Source organism: Chrysochloris asiatica, unplaced genomic scaffold (genome assembly GCF_000296735.1).
Source record: "Chrysochloris asiatica unplaced genomic scaffold, ChrAsi1.0 scaffold00204, whole genome shotgun sequence".
In the NCBI taxonomy this organism is placed as follows: Eukaryota; Metazoa; Chordata; class Mammalia; order Afrosoricida; family Chrysochloridae; genus Chrysochloris; species Chrysochloris asiatica.
In genome coordinates, this window is record NW_006408722.1 from 3,460,436 (window position 1) to 3,480,810 (window position 20,375).

The 20,375-nt window shown below is 40.9% G+C and overlaps 1 protein-coding gene across 1 annotated transcript in view; it reads right to left on the minus strand.

Moving 5' to 3' along the window:
• Positions 1 to 15,879, minus strand: part of ABCC12 (ATP-binding cassette, sub-family C (CFTR/MRP), member 12) — a 96,014-nt gene extending 80,135 nt beyond the window's left edge. The window contains exons 1-4 of the mRNA XM_006872577.1: positions 15,761 to 15,879; positions 5,624 to 5,779; positions 2,024 to 2,171; positions 1,504 to 1,737 (exon numbers count right to left, since the gene is read on the minus strand). Of these exons, the coding sequence (XP_006872639.1) occupies positions 1,504 to 1,737; positions 2,024 to 2,171; positions 5,624 to 5,779; positions 15,761 to 15,879 (657 nt within the window). The remainder of the gene's footprint in view (positions 1 to 1,503; positions 1,738 to 2,023; positions 2,172 to 5,623; positions 5,780 to 15,760) is intronic.
• Positions 15,880 to 20,375: the final 4,496 nt, after the last annotated feature.

Here is a 20,375-nt window from a genome sequence, read left to right on the forward strand (position 1 = left end):
TTGGAACCAACTCGATGACACTAAACTACAACAACAGCCCTATATTTATTCTCCCCTTTTTTCTTTTTAGCACAACCCTGCTTTCTCTAGGGCAACAACTTGTCCACCTGAAAACCTTCTTTGGGGAAGGAGTATGACTATTTGTCGAAGAGATGTAAGCAGAAGTGTCCAGTGGAACTTTGGAAATAAACTCAACTTGGAAGACTCACCCCTTTCATTTGCCTGTCCTTCATCCTACCTGTCTGAAGCATGGTTGGGATTGCCAAACCTCTAGCATCCATCTTGGACCACTAGGTAGCCCTGAGAATGGGAGCCGTGTGCTAACATAACAATGCAGAAAGACAGAAGGATCTGGAAGGCCCCAAACCAGCCCTAGGTTACCCTCTTCCAGATTCTTCTTTAACTCATTATTATCTTGGATCCTCTGTTATATGCATCTGATTCTAATCTTAATTGATACAGGATGCGTTGAACATAACTGAAAGAGCTACTTCAAGAAAGAAACAAACTCTTTTCCTTGCCTCATAAAATGGCCAGTTGCCATCAAGTTGATTCTGACTCAAAGCGACCCTTATATGTCAGAGTGGAACTGTGGTCCATAGGTTTCCAGTGGCTAGTTTTTCAGAAGTAAATTGCCAAGCCTTTCTTCCAATGCACCTCTGGATAGACTCAGCCCTCCAACCTTTCAGTTACCAGCTGAGCACATTAATCATTTGCACCACCCAGGTGCTTATCCCTTACCTCATATCACCTGAAGATCAGCGATAAGTGGTGAGAACCTTATTGCTAAGGATTAAGGGTTTATGAAACTGCTACCTCTATGGTCCAACAGGCATAGTCATCGTTTGGACCGTGGCACCCTGATTGCTACACAATTAGAATTACCTAATCCTTCTAGTCCTGGAGTGGCGCTGTGGGTTAATGCACCAGATTGCAAAGCCATTTGAACTGCAAGGTTGGTGGTTCAAGCTCACCAGCTGCTCCTCGGAAACCTTATACAGGGTCGCTATGGGTCAAAACTGACTCAATGCCACATTACAACAACAACAATCCATCTAGCATAGAGTCCCAGTGGTTTAAACTCACCAGCCGCTCCTTGGAAACCCTATACAGGGTCACTAGAAGTCAGAACTGACTTAAGAGCACTTAACAACAATCTATCTATCAGTTATATCAAATACTTATAATGTGCTCCATACTGCCTCACTGACAACCAAAAGGATTGGATGAGCCCTGTTTCAGCTACAATACCACAAAACTTTCCCCAACTCTCCAGCTTGAATGCAGCCTTCCTTTCCTTGAATTCCTTCAATGTTTAGAGCCTCCACAACCTAACTTAGCAGAAGATGGGACAGAACATATAGGACCAAGACAAACAAAGAGGAGGAGGTTCTCCATCCAGAAAGCACATCTCACATACATTCAGAAAACCCAGGATTTAGCTTCCTAACATTAGACTCCTCTTGTACCACCTACATCACCAACAGAGATGTACCACCTTACCTCTCCAACAGAGATGTGAGTCAGAGTCTTGAAGGACACCAAGTTTTCAAAAACCATGGTGGAGACAGCCACCTTCAACCGGATCGCTGTGCGGTAATTTATGGCCCATGCAAGGGCCCAAAACAGGACTTTGGTAAATTCGGTGACAAAAAGGGCAATACACAGGCTGATGCCAACCCATACTTTCCTGGAGGTGTTCTCGGTCTGCTGGAGGATTTGGTGAATTAGAACTGTCTGTAAAACAGAGTGGTGAGGAGAGGGGGCCACTGAGGACCAACATTGGCATAGGAGGCCTCAGACGATGCCAACAAGCTGATTTTATGAGGCAACTTTTCTAATTAATTTCAGTGTCTGTTGCTGTGCTTGACAAAGATTAGCTTTATGAAAATTCACCCCCAAGCAACACAAAGGTAATGAAAATGTACTAAACCCACTAGCTCATATAGAAAATAACTAATGACATTCTTTGCAGGTCTAGGGACATAAGAGACAATGCAGAAATTGGGCCCGCCCCACTCACCGGCCCTATGGCTGCCATGATGATGCACAGGATGTTGGCCACAATGTCCATCAAAACCCGTGTCCGCTGGAATTTCCAGACTACTTGGCCCAGGGAGGCTTTCTCTGCACCCACCCTTTCTACCTCTTCATCCCAAAGGATTCGAAATCTGTTATGAAAGGGCAGGAAGAAAGAAAAGAAGTTGGATTTCCACTTGCTATTGGAAGCTATTCTGATAATGCCCCTTTGCAAGGGTGATTGCACAGCCTTCATTCCTGGAGTGTTGGCTTCAGAAGGGCAGCATTGAGTCCCATTTCTTCTTTTCCAGTAGAAGCAGAAATTGTAGAAACTGATATTTAGGTACTTTCTAGGCCTTCATTTCCTTCATCTGTGGCATCCAGTTCTACAATGTTGTTATTGTTGTTGTTAGCTGCCATTGAGTCTGCTCAGACTTTTGCTGACCCCATAAACAATGGAAGAAAACACTGTCTGATGCTGCACCAGCCCATAATCAGTTGCAGATCAGACCATTAGGTTTATATGGTTTTCATTGGATGCTTTTTGGAAGTAGATCATCAGGCCTCTCTTCCTAGTTCATCTTCATCTGGAGGCTCTGCTGAAACCTGTTCAGCATCACAGCAACACACAAGTCTGCACTGAAAATGAGAATTGGCTACATATGAGGTGTACTGGCCAGGCACTGAACTGGGTTTCCCGTCTGTAAGGCTTGAATTCCACCCCTCAAGTCTGGAGATGGGGAAACCTTCTCCAGACATGAGAGGAGCTTGTCCATTAGGCAGATCCAAAAGAAGGCCAATGTGTCAGAATGTGGTAAAAAAAAAAGGTGAGGGGCTGAAATGGCACCAGGCAGCAGGAACAGCCATGTCATGTGGTGCCTCATATGCCTCAGGAAAGAATCTAGATTTAATGACAAGAATAAAAAAATCATGACAGACGTTTAAGCAGTTGTGACAAAATCAATTCACTTATTTATAAGATCACTCTGGGTACTATGAGATTGATAGTTCTAAGGTAAGCAAAGACCAAAGGAGGGAAGCCACATAAGAGATTGTTGGAGACCAGGTGAGAGGTGGCAGTGGCTTAGCATAGAGAAGCAATGAATATAAGAAAAGGTGAAGAAGGAGACAGTTGGATTTCATGACAAATTAAATGGAGGAGAAAAGAAGTGGGATCAAGGATGACTCCCCATCCTTGAGCAACTGGGTATATGGAGTTTACCAAGATGAGAATATTGTGAGGTTGGGGCAGAGGATGAAGAACATAGCTTTAGATACAAGCTTCCATGAGGCATCCAGTGCTGTGCATATGAATTCAGAGTCTGGAATTCAGCAGCCTGAAGCAGCGCTAACGATGTTCTTAAAAGTTGTCATCATGTGTTTAAAGCCTTTGGAGTGAATGAGATTACCTAGGGCAGAGCATAGCACAGAAGAGGAGAGGACTTAAGTTGATTGAATTATAGAACTTTGCTCCACAGAGTTTCCAATGGCTGATTTTTTGGAAGTTGATCACCAAGTCTTTCTTTTACAGTGCCTCTAAGTAATCTTGAACAGCCAATCTTTTGATTAGCAACCAAGTGCATCAATTGTTTATGTCATTTGTGGAACAGTGAATTATCTAATGTCTCTTCTAGCCACAGTCTGTGTTGTTACTGGGTGTCTTCGAATTGGTTCTGACTCATACCAACCCTGTACAGGGTTTTCAAGGCTTTTTTAAAAAAAAAAACTTTGAGGGAACAGAAAGCCACATCTTTCTCCTGCAGAGTGACTGGTGGGTTTGAACTACAGACCTTGTGCTTTGCAGTCCAGTGCTTTATTGTATAGAGCCACTGCATAATTCCCACAAAAAAAAATTCTGCTTTGCTGGTTCTGGGTAAGAGAAAGTAGGAGAAGATACTGATAGGATAGCATGATTCAGTTGTGGATGCTAGCACAATTCGTTGTAATTGTGAAAACTTGAAAGTGTAGTATGGATATAAAATGAGCCATCTCAGAAACAGGACGGGGGATGGTAATATCACTATCATCAAAGAAGAGCCAGGCATGGAGCACATCCTTTGGACCCCGAGATCCCTGCACATTGAACCTCCTTGACCCAGGCACAGAAAACTGTGACACTGGAAGAGTGGCAAAGAAGCAGCATCAGTGGAACCAGGAACAAAAAAAGCACAAGACTACCCAGCCCACAAAGCAAGTAAAGCTGAGTGACTTTGGGCAGGAAGCTTGCTGTAAAGACTGATGTCTCCAGACATTTAAATGGGAGAGCTACATTGCTGACCCACTGAGTTAGAGCCAGATGCCTGCAGGCTGAGGCTTACAGTAGAGTGGTGTGTCCTATGGGCATTTATCAGCAGTTGACTGAAACTACTGCCCTGAACATTTCTGACCCCACATTGTAACCTGTTAACTACGCTAATGAACCCCATAATGGTGAGTATTGTCTCTGAGTTCTGTGTAGCCATTGAAATTAATTATGAAACCAAGCTGAATAAGAGGGTTGTGAGAGGATGGTTTGTTGTCACATATATTTTGTACCACCAAAGGACTCTGAGTAGATGAATGAAACATTAAAAACACTGTCCTGAGAAGTAGATCTAGAACATCACAAAGAGTGGTCCCATAGGATACTGCTCCAGCTCCAGCTCCTTACTCTCAATACTTGCTGGTGACTATCTCCAAAGTAGCAATTTTGGAAGTTGCCAGCTGACTGGGATTTTAGTAGGGTGCCTGTGAGAGGAAATACAATTCTGGAAGTAATTGCAAGGCCATGACAAAAACTCCCAGCTCTTTAAATACGTACTCCAGGCTGGTCTTTGCCCTTTACTCCTTGTGGCCAAAGATAAGGAAACTGCCAGGATAAACACATGCAGAGGGCTTGGAGAATTCCCATAATGACATTATGGTTCATTGGGACCACAGCTATTAGAAAGAATAAAGTTGCTATTTAAAAGAATAAAGCTGATGTCTTTGTGCTGACTTGGAAAAAACTTGACAGTCTATTAGCTGAAAATAGCAAACTCATCAGCAATTATAAAGCATGTTTTATATCTTTAAATATTTTTTGGTTAAAGAAAAAAAAAATATGACCTATGAGTGCAGAAGAAGAAAGAGATTGATCTGTAAAGGACATTATTGCAAGATGTGTTTCATACAAGAACATTTAAATGGATCCATGCCAACATTTAAGTGCTTAGCTCTAAGGAGTAGGATTGGAGAGTGGTGAGCACTGTTTAATTTTAGAACTTCCATTGTTTTAACAGCATTCTTGTAATGAACGTGAATGAGGTGGAATCATATGAAACTGTCATTTTTACAAGCCAAAAATGCCTAAGATCAACAGTTTTATTTCCAGCCATCCTTGTCAAAAAGTGGCACTCCTACAAACAAGCCAACTGCTCAGCCAGAACCTCAGGCTATAGTTCTTCAACCCGTCAGTTCTCTGTACTAAACTCTCTCCAGTGATCACCTCCAAGAAGTCTAGCCAGCCCAGTCCAAGTCTCAGAGAACCACCACACCTGGAAAATAGGACCATGCAAAGGCACTCACAGGGCCCCATTCCTCTGATGGGCTCTTCTCTCAGGGGAACCCAACAAAGCCCAGGTACCTTTTGACGTTGGTGTCAGATGAATCATATAGTGACAATGGGGGCAAGCTGTCCACAGTTAGGGTGTGCTTGTAGCTTCGAATCATCACTGGTGTGAGCCAGGAAAATGTAGCAAAGGAGAGCAACCCTGCATCATCCACTGGGTTGGGGGCTAACCTGCAGACATACGAGATGAGTGTTTCAGGGTGATGCTCTGGCTTGCATTCTTAACTACAACACTTAGCACAGGCACACGCAGAATGTGAGTTGTGCAATATTAGCCCTCTGAGTACATTGTAGAGCCAGTTTAGTCCAGCTTATTAAATGTTTAAGAATTTTGCAAGTCAGTTTTTAAACATAATTATTAAAAATATTAAACAACAAACACTTATAATTTAGTAAATTATGTTAAAAACCAAGGTAACAAATACTCAGAATTGACTACTTACTAATTAGTTTACTACATTTTATTACTATCTATGTTCTTGAGATTCTTTAAATCTATTGTATCCCTCTGGTAGACATATGATGTTGTGCTACAGCACATTGCCAACTTCATATTCAGTGGCCCTCTGTTGATAACCTGAAATTGACCATTGTAGGAGTATTTAAGCCATAAAACTCAACAAACTCTACCAACAAGAAATTTTCTTAGTGAGCCAGATACTGAACATTTGCCAATGTTTGAGCCTCATGATTGGCCATGATGTTTTACTTTGCAGATCAGCAAATGGAGTCAGGCATGTTTTTTGCTCTCAGGAGCAAATGAAAAGTCCAGAACTGGAAATTTCACAGGGTGAGACAAAAGGGAAGAACTAAAATAAACTTCATGGTTTATTATGAAAATTAAATGGATTAATAATATTTTTATATGTCGATATGGCTAGGCTATGGTTCCCAGTGTTTGGTCAGACATAGGATTGGTTACTGACCCACAGTATACTATAATGTAGTATGATGTAATTACTTTCCATATTGTAGTCCAAAGCAATATGATCAATTGGTCAGAGTGTATTCTGCCATCAAACCGTACATTGATATTTTGACAGAATGCTGCCTCCATTCTGTACTCTTCCTGTTGCCTGGCCTATATATATCTTGGATGAAAGCAAACTGCCTGACTTATAAATTTGGGGGATGTGTCAGTACTACCACCCCCCACACTACAATTGCACAAATTAATCTCTTTAAATATATAATTTGCATATGTATAAAAACACATATACACATGAGAGAACTTCAAAAAGTTCATGGAAAAATTCCATCATCCTTTAATGCCATGTTTCGACAAACTTTTCGAAGCCCCTTCGTGTGTGTGTGTGTCATCAGTTGTTTGTTTGTTTGTTTTTTTCTCTAGAGCACCCTATGACAACAGAGAAAGTGCTACATAAATATAAGCTAGTAGATAATGATGGAGAAGGAGAGGGAGGGGAATGATTAAAATAGAAGAAGGTCAAGAAGAATAGGGAGAGTCAGGGCTGGAGAGAAGGGAAGGAAGCAGAAATGAAAGAAAACACTGTCTAGCTCTTGAATAAATCATCTGAGAGGGAATAAAAGTCAGATACACAAAGTAATATCTGCCAATTATTGAGTGTTCATGACATGCCAGGCCCCGTAAGAGCTTATGTTGTAGCAGATGCCATAAAGGTGCCTCTTCACACGTTCACCTCTGATCTCAGCTGTAGAGGACAGTTTTGTGCAAGCTCAGGCCCATGCTAACAGCATGCCAGCTCAAATGTGTGCTGTGTTTCTTTTTACCATCTGTTTTGGGACCTTCTCAGGAATGAAAATGCAATCTAGAATTGCAGGGGGTTAATGCCTCTGGGAACAAACCTCAACTAATGGGGGACAGGAGCCCATGAATAAATACCTCCACCTCCTACCCTTGAAGTAGAAAACTGTATACATTGGAGGACTTGGTAGAATCCAGCCCCCACTGCCTACAGAAATGACACCCCCATATCACCTTTTCTTTCTTCCCTTCCACAATCTCCCTACATTTTCCCTTCTGCTTCCTAGGAACACATCCAAAATAAGCTGCTTGTTGTTGTTAGTTGCCAGTGAGTCGGCTCTAGTTCACGTCACCCTTATGTCCAACAGAACAAAACATTGCCTGGGCCTGCACCATTCTCACTGTCTTTGGTCTGTTTGAGCCCATTGCAGCAGCCACTGTGCCAATTCATCACATGGAGGGGCTCCCTGAATCCAAAATCTTGACTTAGACTTTACTTTTTGGGGAGCTCAAGCTAAGACCTGGTAGAGTAGTGTGTTACACATTGAGTTGCTAATCACAAGGTCAGCAGTTTCAATCCACCAGCTGCTGCTCCACAGGAGAAAGATGAGGCATTCTGCTCCCATAAAGATTTATAGCTTAGGAAACCCTATACAGAGTCATTAGCACACAGCATCAGCAGCAAGCTAAGATAATGTTAATATGGGAGCTTGACACATAGTAAAGTTTTCACAATGGGTGCCTTTTATTATAAAGCCAGGCATTACTTAATTCGATCTGTCCAGCTCAGCAAGATAAATAGTTGCTGTTAAGTGATATTGAGTTGGTCCCAACTCATAGTAACTCGTAGTTATTGTTGTTAAATGCCATCAAGTCGGTTCAGACCTATAGCAACCCTGTATAGTGTTTCCGAGGAGTGACTGGTGAGTGAGCTTGAACTGCTAATCTTGCAGTTCAAACCGGTTTTGCAGTCCAGTACATTAACCCACAGTGCCACACCAGGACTCCTGAAATGAGTAGTTGGGTAACATTATTGCTTCATTTTATAGACAGAAATACTGAGTCACAGAGTTTTTTAAAAACTTGCCCAAAGTCTTAAAGCTGGTAAGTGGTGAAACAGGGATTCAAGTCTACTTCTTGCTGACTCTAGAGCCCTACTATATTCTAAGTTATACCCTACACTGACTCTCCACAAAACAATTATAAACAGAGCCAAGACAGTGGGGAGTTAGAGTTCTCCTGGAGCTGAGGATGATAGCCCATTTCCTTCTCATCTTTCAGCCTTCCCCATGGTCTAGAGATGCCAGAGAGTGCAGTGAAGTGTCACCTCAAATCCAAAGATGCCTCTTGGCTCTTCTACTACTTAAAGGGCTGACCTCAGGGCCCATTCCATCTATAAAAGGCAATATTTAATGTTGTGGTTAACATAATGTTAATAAAATAGTTACATATATATGTATATAATGAAGTTTGGTGCCACACAGTAGGATAAGCACTGGATAGTTAACTGTAAGATCAGCAGTTCAAACCCACCATCCACTCCTCAGAAAACATATACAGAGTCACTATGAGTCAGAACCAACCCAACAGCATTTAACAACAACAACAAATATATAAAATAATGTATGGCTGGGAAACAAACAGGAGAGCAGATCGGGTAGAAGTGCAGTGAGGACCTCTGTCAGCAACAACACAGAATACCAGACCAAGCAGGCTCAGGGGATAGTGCCAGAACTCTGAACCACATATTAAGGAATATTTTGAAGGTTGGAAGGCTTACAACTAGAAGAATTTGTAGCAGAAGCAAGAAACCCATTGCTTTCTAAGCCAAGATGCTCAGCTGCTCCCAGAACACCATCTTGGGAGAGACCAAGTGGGGGAAGGCTCAGAACAGCCATGGACACCTGACAGAACCATGGAGATATAGGTGTGGACATTCTTTTTTATGTATCTATTCATTGGTCTCTCGCTGTCTGTGCACCTCGATTCTGATGACTAGAGGGGGTGCCTGAGCAAGTGGACACCCCACCCCAACCCCCAGAGGATTCTACTATGCATGCACACAAATTTAAAGAGACAGTTTCCACTTAAAACCAAACAGCAGTGCAAAACGGCCACAGCTGGTCCTGAATTGTCTATCACTAGGGAAAAGGCCTGAATGGGGATTGTGGAGTGGGACAGGCAGACTAAAAAGGAAATAGGCCAAAAATTAAATCCTGAATTACATCACAACAACTAACAATGGCATCTTAAAATTTCTCAGGAAGAAGAATAAAAAGGGAAGCCCATCTCCTGATCACATCTAACAGAAGGCAATCAGAAAGCATAAAGAATTACCAAAATACATACCCATCTAAGTATTAAGGCCACAGAAAACTCCTGAATTTTCCCAAAAATCAGAAACAGATGACCATATCAGCACATGACCAGAAATGAGATAAAGTGACTGAGACAAATGATGGAAGTAGACCTACACACCATACAGCAAGATGGGCAGGCTTTGTGAATGCCTGAAAAGGAATTCAGAAAAATGATATAAAATGTATGAAAACACTATACAATGGGGTTGAGCAACATAAGGAAGAAGTCAGGAAAGCACTATAGGAACAATCAAGTAAGATAGATACAGCAATGGAAACAATTCAAAACCTACATAAAGTGGGCCACATGATTAATAATAGAATATCCGAAGTGGACAATACACTGAAAGGGCAAAGGAGTAGAGTTGAAGAGATAGAAGCCAGAACTAGTGAGCTGGAAAATAAGTCTCTCCACACTACTAAGATAGAAGAGCAAGCACAAAAAAGGATAAACAATTCTGAAGAAGGCTTACGATTCATGTAGGACAACATGAAAAGGAATAACTTAAGAGTTATCAGCATTCCAGAACAGGAAGAATCACAGAAGTCCACAGAGGAGATAGTTGAAGAGCTGCTGGAAGAAAATTTCCCTAACATCCTGAAAAGCAAAAAGATAAGCATTCAAGAAGCTCAACTAACCCCAGGAAAGATAGACCCTAAAAGACAATCATGAAGTGACTGGCTTACAAGGTTTCAAGAGGAAGTTTATTTAAGAGTATGGGGGGAAAGAAAGAGTCCCCACTGAATAGGTTTTATCTTGGCTAGATGGGTCTGGTGAAAAGAGATGGGGATAAGATTCATATGATTCAATAGTGAATAATTGTTATCATGACTAATCACCACTGTCACAATTGTAAAGGTAGAAGTTTTATAGCAAAAACTAAGGCAGTGGTTAATCTTACAATCCAGAAACAGAGGACCCTAGACCATCAAGGGAGAAGAGCACAAGCAGAATATGGGACCTTATCCAAAGAAGCAGTGATGCCAGAGATGGCGGTAGAGATGGCATCATGGAGAAGGGGAGTGACTGAGGACTCTAGAATCATGAGAAGAGAAGAACTAAGAGCTGGTGGCCAGGAGGCAGAGTTGAAGAATGTGCCCTTTGGAGGTATAAATTAATATATATGCCTGAGTGTTTTGTGTGGGGTTTTTGTTTTTGTTTTTGTTTTTAAAGCTAATGTGAATAGAGAGAAATACTGTTAATTGATGGTACATGGAGGGGATTATAATCATTGTAATGAAATAAGGTATATGATTTGTTGAATATAAAACTGATGATCTGCCCTGTAAACATTCACTCAATCAACAATAAAAACCCTTAAAAAATAAAATTAAATAAAAATATTGTATGGCTAAGCATGTGAGTTAGAAGTCAGGCTGACTGAGTCACTATCCTGGGTAAAGAAAAATAAAATAAAATAAAACCACTGTCTCTTGCAATGTGACCTTGAAGCTTTTTCCAATAAGAGGTGGGGTATATTTCCCAGTCTCATGAATTGCGATTACCTTGTGACTTGATTTGGCCAAGAGAATACATTGGAAGAAATGGTGTATCAATTCTAAGCCTGAGTCTCAAGAAGCACTACATAATTCCAGTCATTCCTTTGCAAGCCTATTGTACCCCTCTTTGCTCAAGTCCAGGCCTATGGGAAGCATGTTGTTGTTGTTATGTGCCATGGAGTCGGTTCCGACTCATAGTGACCCTGTACAGGGTTTCCGGGGCTGTAAATCTTTACGGGAGCAGAAAGCCTCATCTTTCTCCTGCGGAACGGCTGGTAGTTTCGAACTGCTGACCGTGTGGCTCACAGCCCAATTTGTAACCACTACGCTACCAAGCTCCTTAAAAAAGCATGTAGTTGCCCAATATTGCCCTGAACAACTGTCAGCCAGCCCCCAGAAGCACTGCTACCTTGGTGACCTACAGATGTATGAGTAAGCTCAGTCAAGACCCAATGAACCATGCAGCTAAACTCAAGCCCAAGTTGCTTGGCCAAAGAATTTGAAGCTAAAAACATGGCAATTATTTTAAGCCAGTAAGTGTTGAGGTGATTTCTTACAAAGGAAAAACTACTTGGCTTGACTGTTACCTGAAAGGTTAGCAGTTCAAACCTCATTAACCTTCTCTGGGAGAGAAAGATGTGTCAGTTTGCTTCTGTAAATATTGTTTGGAAACCCTATGAGGCATTTTCACTCTATCCTATAGGTGCCAGACTGCAAAGCATTTGAACTATAAGATCGGCATTTCAAGCTCACCATCTGCTCCTTGGAAACCCTACACAGGGTTGCTATGGGTCGAAACTGACTCTACGGCACTTAACAACAACAACAGGATCACTCCACCACTCATCTGTCAGTTTGTCATACTGGGGTGGCTTGTGAGTTGCTATGATTCTGGAAGCTATGCCACAGATATTTTTAATTACCAGCAGGGTCACCCATGGTGGACAGGTTTCAGATGAGCTTCCAGAAGAAGACAGACTAGGAAGAAGGAGTGATGAACTACTTCTGATGAAGTCACTGAAAACCTTATGAAACACTGTCAGATATAGTGCCAGAAAATGAGCCCCTCAGGTTGAAAGGCACTCAAACTGTGACTGGGGAAGAGCTGCCTCCTCAAAGTAGAGTTGACCGTGATGACGTGAATGGAGTAAAGCCTGTGGGAGTAAAGCCCGCAGGATGTTCATTTGCTGATGGGATACAACTCAAAATGAAGAGAAACAGCTGTAAACGTCCATTAATAATCAGAACATGGAATGTATGAAGTATGAATCTAGAAATATTGGAAATTGTCAAAAGTAAAATTGAATGCATAAACAAGGATATCTTAAGCAGTAGTGAGCTGAAATGGACTGGCATTAGCCACTTTTAATCCGACAACCATATAGTTTACTATGGGGGAATGACAAATTGAAGAGGAATGGTGTTGCATTCATTGTCAAAAAGAACATATCCAGATTAGTCATGAGGTAAAACGCTGTCTGTGATAAGATAACAACCATGGTCGTACAGGGAATAATACCACTATTATTCAAATTTATGCACCAACCACTAAAGCCAGTGAAGATGAAATAGAAGAATTCTACCAACTTCTTCAATCTGAAATAGATCAAACATGCAATCAAGATGTATTGATCATTACTGGTGATTGGAATGCAAAGGTTGGAAACAAAAAGGAAGAATCAGTAGTTGGAAAATATGGCCTTGGTAATACAAATGATGCTAGCGATCCCATGATAGAATTCTGTAAAATCAGTGATTTGTTCATTTTAAATACCTTCTTTAGATAGCATAGGAGACAATTATACACATGGACCTCACCAGATGGAATACATAGAAATCAAATTGACAACATCTGCGGAAAGAGATGATGGAAAAGATCATCAGCAAAAACAAGACCTGGGACAGATTGTGGAACAGACCATCAATTGCTCATAAGCAAATTCAAACTGAAGCTGAAGAAAATGAAAACAAGTCCACAAGAACCAAAATATGATCTTGAATATATCCCACCTGAATTTAGAGATCATCTGAAGATCAGATTTGATACATTAAACACTAAAGACTGAAGACCAGAAGAGTTGTGGGATTACATCAAGAACATCATACATGAAGAAAGCAAAAAATCATTATTAAGAAGACAAGAAAGAAAGAAAAGATGAAAATGGATGTCAGAAGAGACATAGAAACTTGCTCTCCAGCATAGAGATGCTAAAGCAAATGGAAGAAATGAGGAGGCACAAGAGCTGAACAGAAAATTTCAAAGGTCAGCTTGAAAAGACAAAGTCAAATATTACAACAAAATGTTTTCTGGAGTCAGAAAACCAAAAAGGAAGCACAAGTTCAGCATTCTCAAGCTGGGGGAACTGGAGAAAAAATCCAAGCCTTGACTTTTGTTACTGAAACATTCTCTGGGCAAATTATTGAATGATGCAGAAAGTATCAAAAAAGAAGATGGAAGAAATACACAAAGTTAGTATACCAAAAAGGAAATGGTTGATGTTCAACCACTTCAAGAGGTAACATATGATCGAGAGCCAATGATACTGAGGAGGAAGTCCAAGGTGCATTGAAGGAAATGGTAAAGAACAAGGCACCAGGAATTAATGGAATAAACATTGAAATCTTTCAAGAAAGTGAGACGGCACTGGAGCCACTCACTCATATATGCCAAGAAATTTGGAAGACAACTATCTGGCTGACTGATTGGAAGAGATTCATATTTGTGCCCATTCCAAAGAGAGGTGACCCAATGGAATGCAGAAATCATTGGACAATATCTTTGTTTACTCGCGTCCTATGCGAGTAAAGTTTTACTAAAGGTTATACAGAAACCGCTGCAAGCATAGATTGACAGAGAACTTCCAGAGGTTCAAGATGGATTCAGAAGAGGCTGTGGAACGAGGGATATCATTTATGATGTTCAATGGATCTTGGCTGAAAGCAGAGAATACCAGAAAGATGTTTATCTATGTATGCTTCATTGACTACACAAAGGCTTTTGATTGTGTGGATCATGACAAGTTATGAACAGCATTGAAGTATGAGAATTCCAGAATACTTAATTGTGCTCAAGAGGAATCTGTACATGGACCAAGAGGCAGTTGTTCAAACAGAACATGGGAATGCTGAATGTTTTTAAATTAAGAAAGGTGTGTGACAGGGTTGTATTCTTTCACCATACTTATTCAACCTGTATGCTGAGCAAATAATCTGAGAAGTTGGTTATATGAAGAAAAACATGGCATCAGGATTAGAGAAGGACTCACTGACAACCTGTGATATGCAGATGATACAACCTTGCTTGCTGAAAGTGAAGAGGACTTAAAATATTTACTGATGAAGATCAAAGACCACAGGCTTTGGTATGCATTGCATCTCAGTGTAAAGAAAACAAAAATCCTCACCACTGGACCAATAAACAACATTTTTATCAATGGAGAAATGATTGAAGTTGTCAGGGACTTCATTCTTCTTGGATCAACTATCAGCACTCATGGAAGCAGCAGTCAAGAAATCAAACAACATATTGCATTAAAAAATCTGCTACACAAAACCTTTTTAAAGTGTTGAAGAGCAAAGATGTCAGCTTGAGGACTGAGGTGTGCCTGACCCAAGCCATGGTATTTTCAATAACCTCATATGCATGCAAAACTGGACAGTGAATAAGGTAGACTATAGAATTGACACTTTTGAGTTCTGGTGTTGGAGGAAAATATTGAAAGTGCCATGGGCTGCCAAAGAATAAACAGATCTGTGTTGGAAGAAGTGCAGCCAGAGTGCTCCTTGGAGACTAGGATGGCAAAACTTGGTCTCTCATATTTCAGACATATTGTCAGAAGGGACAAGTCACTAGAGAAGGATATCATGTTTGGTAAGTTGAGTGTCAGAGAAAAAGAGGAAGACCCCCAATGAAATGGACTGGCAAAGTGGCAGCATCAATGGGTTCAAGCGTGGCAACAATTGTGAGGTTGGCCCAGGACTGGGCAACATTTTGTTCTGTTGTACATAGGGTCGCTATGAGTTGTTAACTTCTCAATGGCACCTAACAACAACATAGGATCACTGAACTCTTGGTGTGATGCTATGGGTTAATGCACTGCACTACAAAGTTGGCTTGGAACATAAGGCCAATGGTTAAGTTCACCAGCCACTCCTTAGGCTAGCTATGGGTCAGAAACAACTCATCAGCACTTAACTACAACAACATAGGATTACTATGAATTGGAATTGACTCTACAGCAATCGATTTGATTTGAACCTTAAGCAAGTGAATTGATCTCCCCAAGCTTCAGTTTCTGAACTTATCAGATGAAAATAATCACAACACCTCTAGGTTCACAAACTGAGAAGATTGAATGAGAAGATATTTGTAAAGTACTTAAATAGGATCTGACTTATGCAAAGTTCTCCTTAAACCAAAAGCAAGAATAAGCAAGTGAATGGGTGATAACCAAGTAAGTGTGTGGATGGAAGTACAAACAAAAGGACAGGCATAGAGAGGCAGATCTGACCCAATCCCACCCCCAACCAGTGGTCTTGAGACCTCCAAACCTCATCATTGCTTACCTTGCATAGGGTCGCACTGGGATCATGGTCTTCAGGCTGGGGTCATATCTTTCAGAAAAGGACCTCCGTTGACCTCGCCGGTCCAGATCTGAGATGAGGTAGGGGCCTTCCCCCACCATCTTGATGGCAGTGTGGAATCCCGGACTCTTGGTCTTGAGACCCTTTCACTCTGTAGCAGAGATGGGAAGGTTCACTGAGAGATGAAAACCCTTACTCTAACCCCTCAGACTTGGTTCACCAGCTGGCTTTCCTTATTTAAGAGGAAGCATAGTCAGAAGCCCTACTACACCCCTCAACCACTTTGAGGCTTCCTTATTAACAAAGACATTTGGTTCTTTTCACATTTTTGGTTAACTGGGAGCAAAAATGCCTAACAGTTTTCTGTTGGGAATCAGTCCTTTGGCCAAGGTTGAGCCACAGGAAGGCAAAAAGTCCAAGAATGTGGGTTTGCTTTCTTGGTATCACCTAGAGTGGAGTTCATTATACATCTTCCTTCCTCTTCCACATCCCCTCAGATGCCAGGATCATGTGCTTCACCTCCACCCTACAAGGGCAGAGATGTTCAACAGGTCCCTAGTCACCCCTCAGGAAAAGCCACAATCAGAACAGACCCCCATACACCCCCACTTCTGAGACCTCTGCCCCCAATTTAATCCAGACAATTCAGATGGAGAGGATACTTTTAAAGTCCATGCTTCCCATTAGCTAATGACCAACTGCCCTAAACACAATTCATAGAGATGCACAGCCCTATGCCACCACCAGTCAGAGACAACTGCTTCAGGACTCCATGCCCTGTGCAGGCTGGGTCAATCTGATTTTCTCCCCTTCAAAACTCTTAAACTGGGAGAGAGAAAATGGGTAGAGGTAGAGGGTAGGCAGGCCCCATCTTCTACAACATAGAGGGAATGTGCTTATTTTGCACAGAGAAAAGGAAAAATTATCATGGCAAATGATCCCTGAAGATTTTGCTATTCCTAGTGCCATTTCTGGAGTCCTGGTGTGGCGCTGTGGGTTAATGCACCAGACTGCAAAGCCATTTGAACTGCAAGGTCAGTGGTTCAAACTCACCAGCTGCTCCTCGGAAACCCTATACCGGGTTGCTATGGGTCGGATCCGACTCAACAGCACTTAACAACAAGTACCATTTCTTTCCTGAGACCCAGATCTACTCTGGCCCTAGAATTCCATGATGTCCCCTTCCCATATCCTATAGGATAATCCACATCCCCCCCCCCCTTTTTTTTTAAAGCAGTCTTTAAGCTGAGCAGGTTTCTGCCATTTGAAACCAGAGCCCTCCCTATTATATCTACACTAGACCCCATTTCCTTTACTGGTCTAGAAATTTTTATGGTTGTTGTTGAATCCATCTTGAAATCTTAGACTCCATCATGGATGCCAGATGTATGTGCAGCATGGAAAAAGAGAAACAAGGAAATGGCACATGAGAACAAAATTGCATATATAGGAAAGCCCATCCCATATTTTGAAATTGGGTGGAACCACATTTGCAACTTACCTTCCCGTTGTAAAAATCCCTTAGACTCTGAGCACAAGGAGACCCTGTTGCCTATGACAAGTCTCCCCTGCAGGCCTCTAGGCTCAAGGAGATACTGCTGTCTGGGGCATGTCTCCCCTGCAGGTATTTTCATGCTTTAACAAAACTCTTTAATACTATATGTCATGACTTTCTAGTCTTGTGTAGCTCGACCGGTAGCAGCATATTTAATAGACAGTAGTTCTTTCCAAATTTTCTTCAGTCATTCAATTAATGAGTATTCATGAAATTGGTCCTAGCCCCCAATTTCTAATTTAATAAAAAAATTAGAAGTTAACAAATAAAGACTCCCTCAAGCTCTGGCCAACCTACACGCTTCTCCACTTCTCATTTGCACTATCTAACACTGGGCTTCAGCTCTGCTTAATGTATTAAATTGCCCTGAACAAATTAACAATACCTCCTGCCTCTGGCCTTTGTATTTGTCACTGCCACAACCTGAAACAATCTAACACCCCTTCCTTCACCTGCCAATTCCTGCTTAGCCTTCAACTTAAGGCATTTTTTCACCTGGAAATCATCCCTTCTTACTTATATACTTCCCCAAATGGACTGTAAATTTGTTTTATGTCTTTTTCATACCTGCATTCCCATTACCTAGCCCAGTCCCTGGCACGTAGTAGATATTCAATATTTATTTAATGAATGAATGGATGAACAAGTGAATAATGAGTAAGAGGGAAGAATAAGATTTACTTTGCCCTGAGAAAGGGAGAAAAGTAGACAAGAGCATGCATGAGAAAGTAAATCTTAGCATAGTGTTAAGCCTCAGAGAAACCACTAAAAAAAAAAAATTTAAAGCTTCATGATAAATATATGTCAATTATCACTAAACTTTACATGTGAAGAATGAGAAATGACAACATTGCCACCCACCTCTCTTTTGTGTCTTTCTCTTTCTCCTTGCTTCTTTGATGATACCAAAGATTCTTCTCATAATACTTTACCTGAACTTCCCTCATCCCCTAAAGAAACTACTGACAAAATAAAGCCTATTTTTGAAATTCTTTCTAAAATCCACCCCAGGGCAGATATTGAGTATACTCCCCACATTACTTTTATTGCTTGGACATGTTCAGAATTTCATAAAATTGTTGATGTTGTTGTTAAGTGCTGTCGAGTCCTCTCTTGCTCAGGGCTATTGCTGCTACAGCCAAACTAGTTGAAAACACTGCAGTCACAATGCTGGGATTTTTTTTTTTTTTAATGTTTGTGTTTCCCATATAGTAGCTGTTATCCTTAACTCTGCTTTGACCCAAGATTTATCTGCCAGTCAACTCACTTTCTATGAAATATTCCTTCTGGCTGTACCTAAAACTACCAGCTGTTCCATGGGAGAAAAATGAGGCTTTCTGCTCCCATAAAGAGTTACAGACTCAGAAACCCTATACAGGGTCCCTATGAGAGTCGGAACTGACTCCACAGCACATTGCCGCCACCACCACCAATACATGATTATCTAAACTTGACTAATCCTGATTTGATTCTATCTGACAATGGGTTCTATTTAAAATCGGATCCTGCTAGCTCTCAGTACAAGGCTAGGTATGTCATCGTAACATCTACTGAGGTTCTTGAAAATCAAGCCCTTCCTGAAGCTACTTTGACCCAATAAGTTATCTTAATTGCTCTTACCAGAGCCTGAAAACTTGCTAAAGGAAGGTTTGTGAATGTTTACATGAATTCTAAATATACCTTTGGGATGACTCATGATTTGGGCATGTTATGGAAACAGAGAAGATTTCTAACCTCTTGTTGAATAGCTATTATAAAAGATGTGGCTTTAATAACACATTTGTTAAATGGTTTACTACTTCATTCTGAGATTGCTGTAATAATAATAAAAAAAAAAAAAAAATCATAAGGAAGTCTCTCAGACTGCAGAGATTCTAGGAAATAACCTTTCTGGTAAAGCAGCCAAACAAGCCACCTCTCAAGTTATTCTAGCCCAAATGGAAACAGAAAAGGGCATTTATCCTGATTTTCTCATTGTTGTTGTTAAGTGCCATCAAGTCAATTCCAACTCATAATGACCCTATATAGGGTTTCCAAGACGTGGTTGATGAGTTTGAACCTTGTGGTTCACACCAACCATGAGGCCCAGTGCTTTATCCTACAGCGCCATACACAATAATAATCTTAACAAATTAACTTAAAATTTTAATTAAAACAATATGCCAAAATTGAGGAAATTAAAAAGTAGACGAGAGCAGATTGTTCTCGGGATCCTATAATCAAATTGTGGTTAGGGCCTACTCAGAAGACTGTCTTACCTAAATCATTTCATGTCGATGTGTTACAAGCTATCCATGATAAAAATCCATTTAGAATGAGATACAATGGTTGAAATTTTAGAGAAATACTGGGGGACACATGTTTTTTAAGCCACTGAGTATGTTGCTTCTCACTATTTTATTTGTTCCCTCTACAACGCAAGCAAACCTTGAAATTTTTCACCTAGAAAATATTCATTATTTTCATGATCTATGCTTGAATGGCAATTATATTTTATCCAGCTCCCACGTTCACATGATTACAAATACGTATTGGTAGTGGTTTGCAGGTTTTCACATTGGGTTGTGGCCTTTCCTAGCCATCATACCACTGCAGTGTTTGTAGTTAAGAACTTTTTGAAAACATAACCCTTACTTGGGAGCACCAATTCTTTACAGTGATGGCAAATCCATTTTACTAGACAAGTAATTCAAGAAATATGTAAAATGTTTTCTGTTTATCAGAAACTTCATTGCCTTTACCATTCACAATCTTCTGGGTAACAGATAGAACTAATGGTATAATTTTTTAAAATCAATTTCTGAGTCCTTATAATGGACTGAAGTCTTTCCCTTCAAACTCAAATTCATTGCCATCAATTTGATTCCAACTCATAGCGATCCTATACAGGGTTTCTAAGACTGTAAATCTTTACAGGAGCAGAAAGCCTCATCTTTCTCCTGTAGTGTGGCCCGTGAGAATGAACTGCTGACCTTGCAGCTAGTAGTTCAGTGCTTATTCTTCAGCACCACACCAGGACTCCATAATCCTTCCCCTAACCTT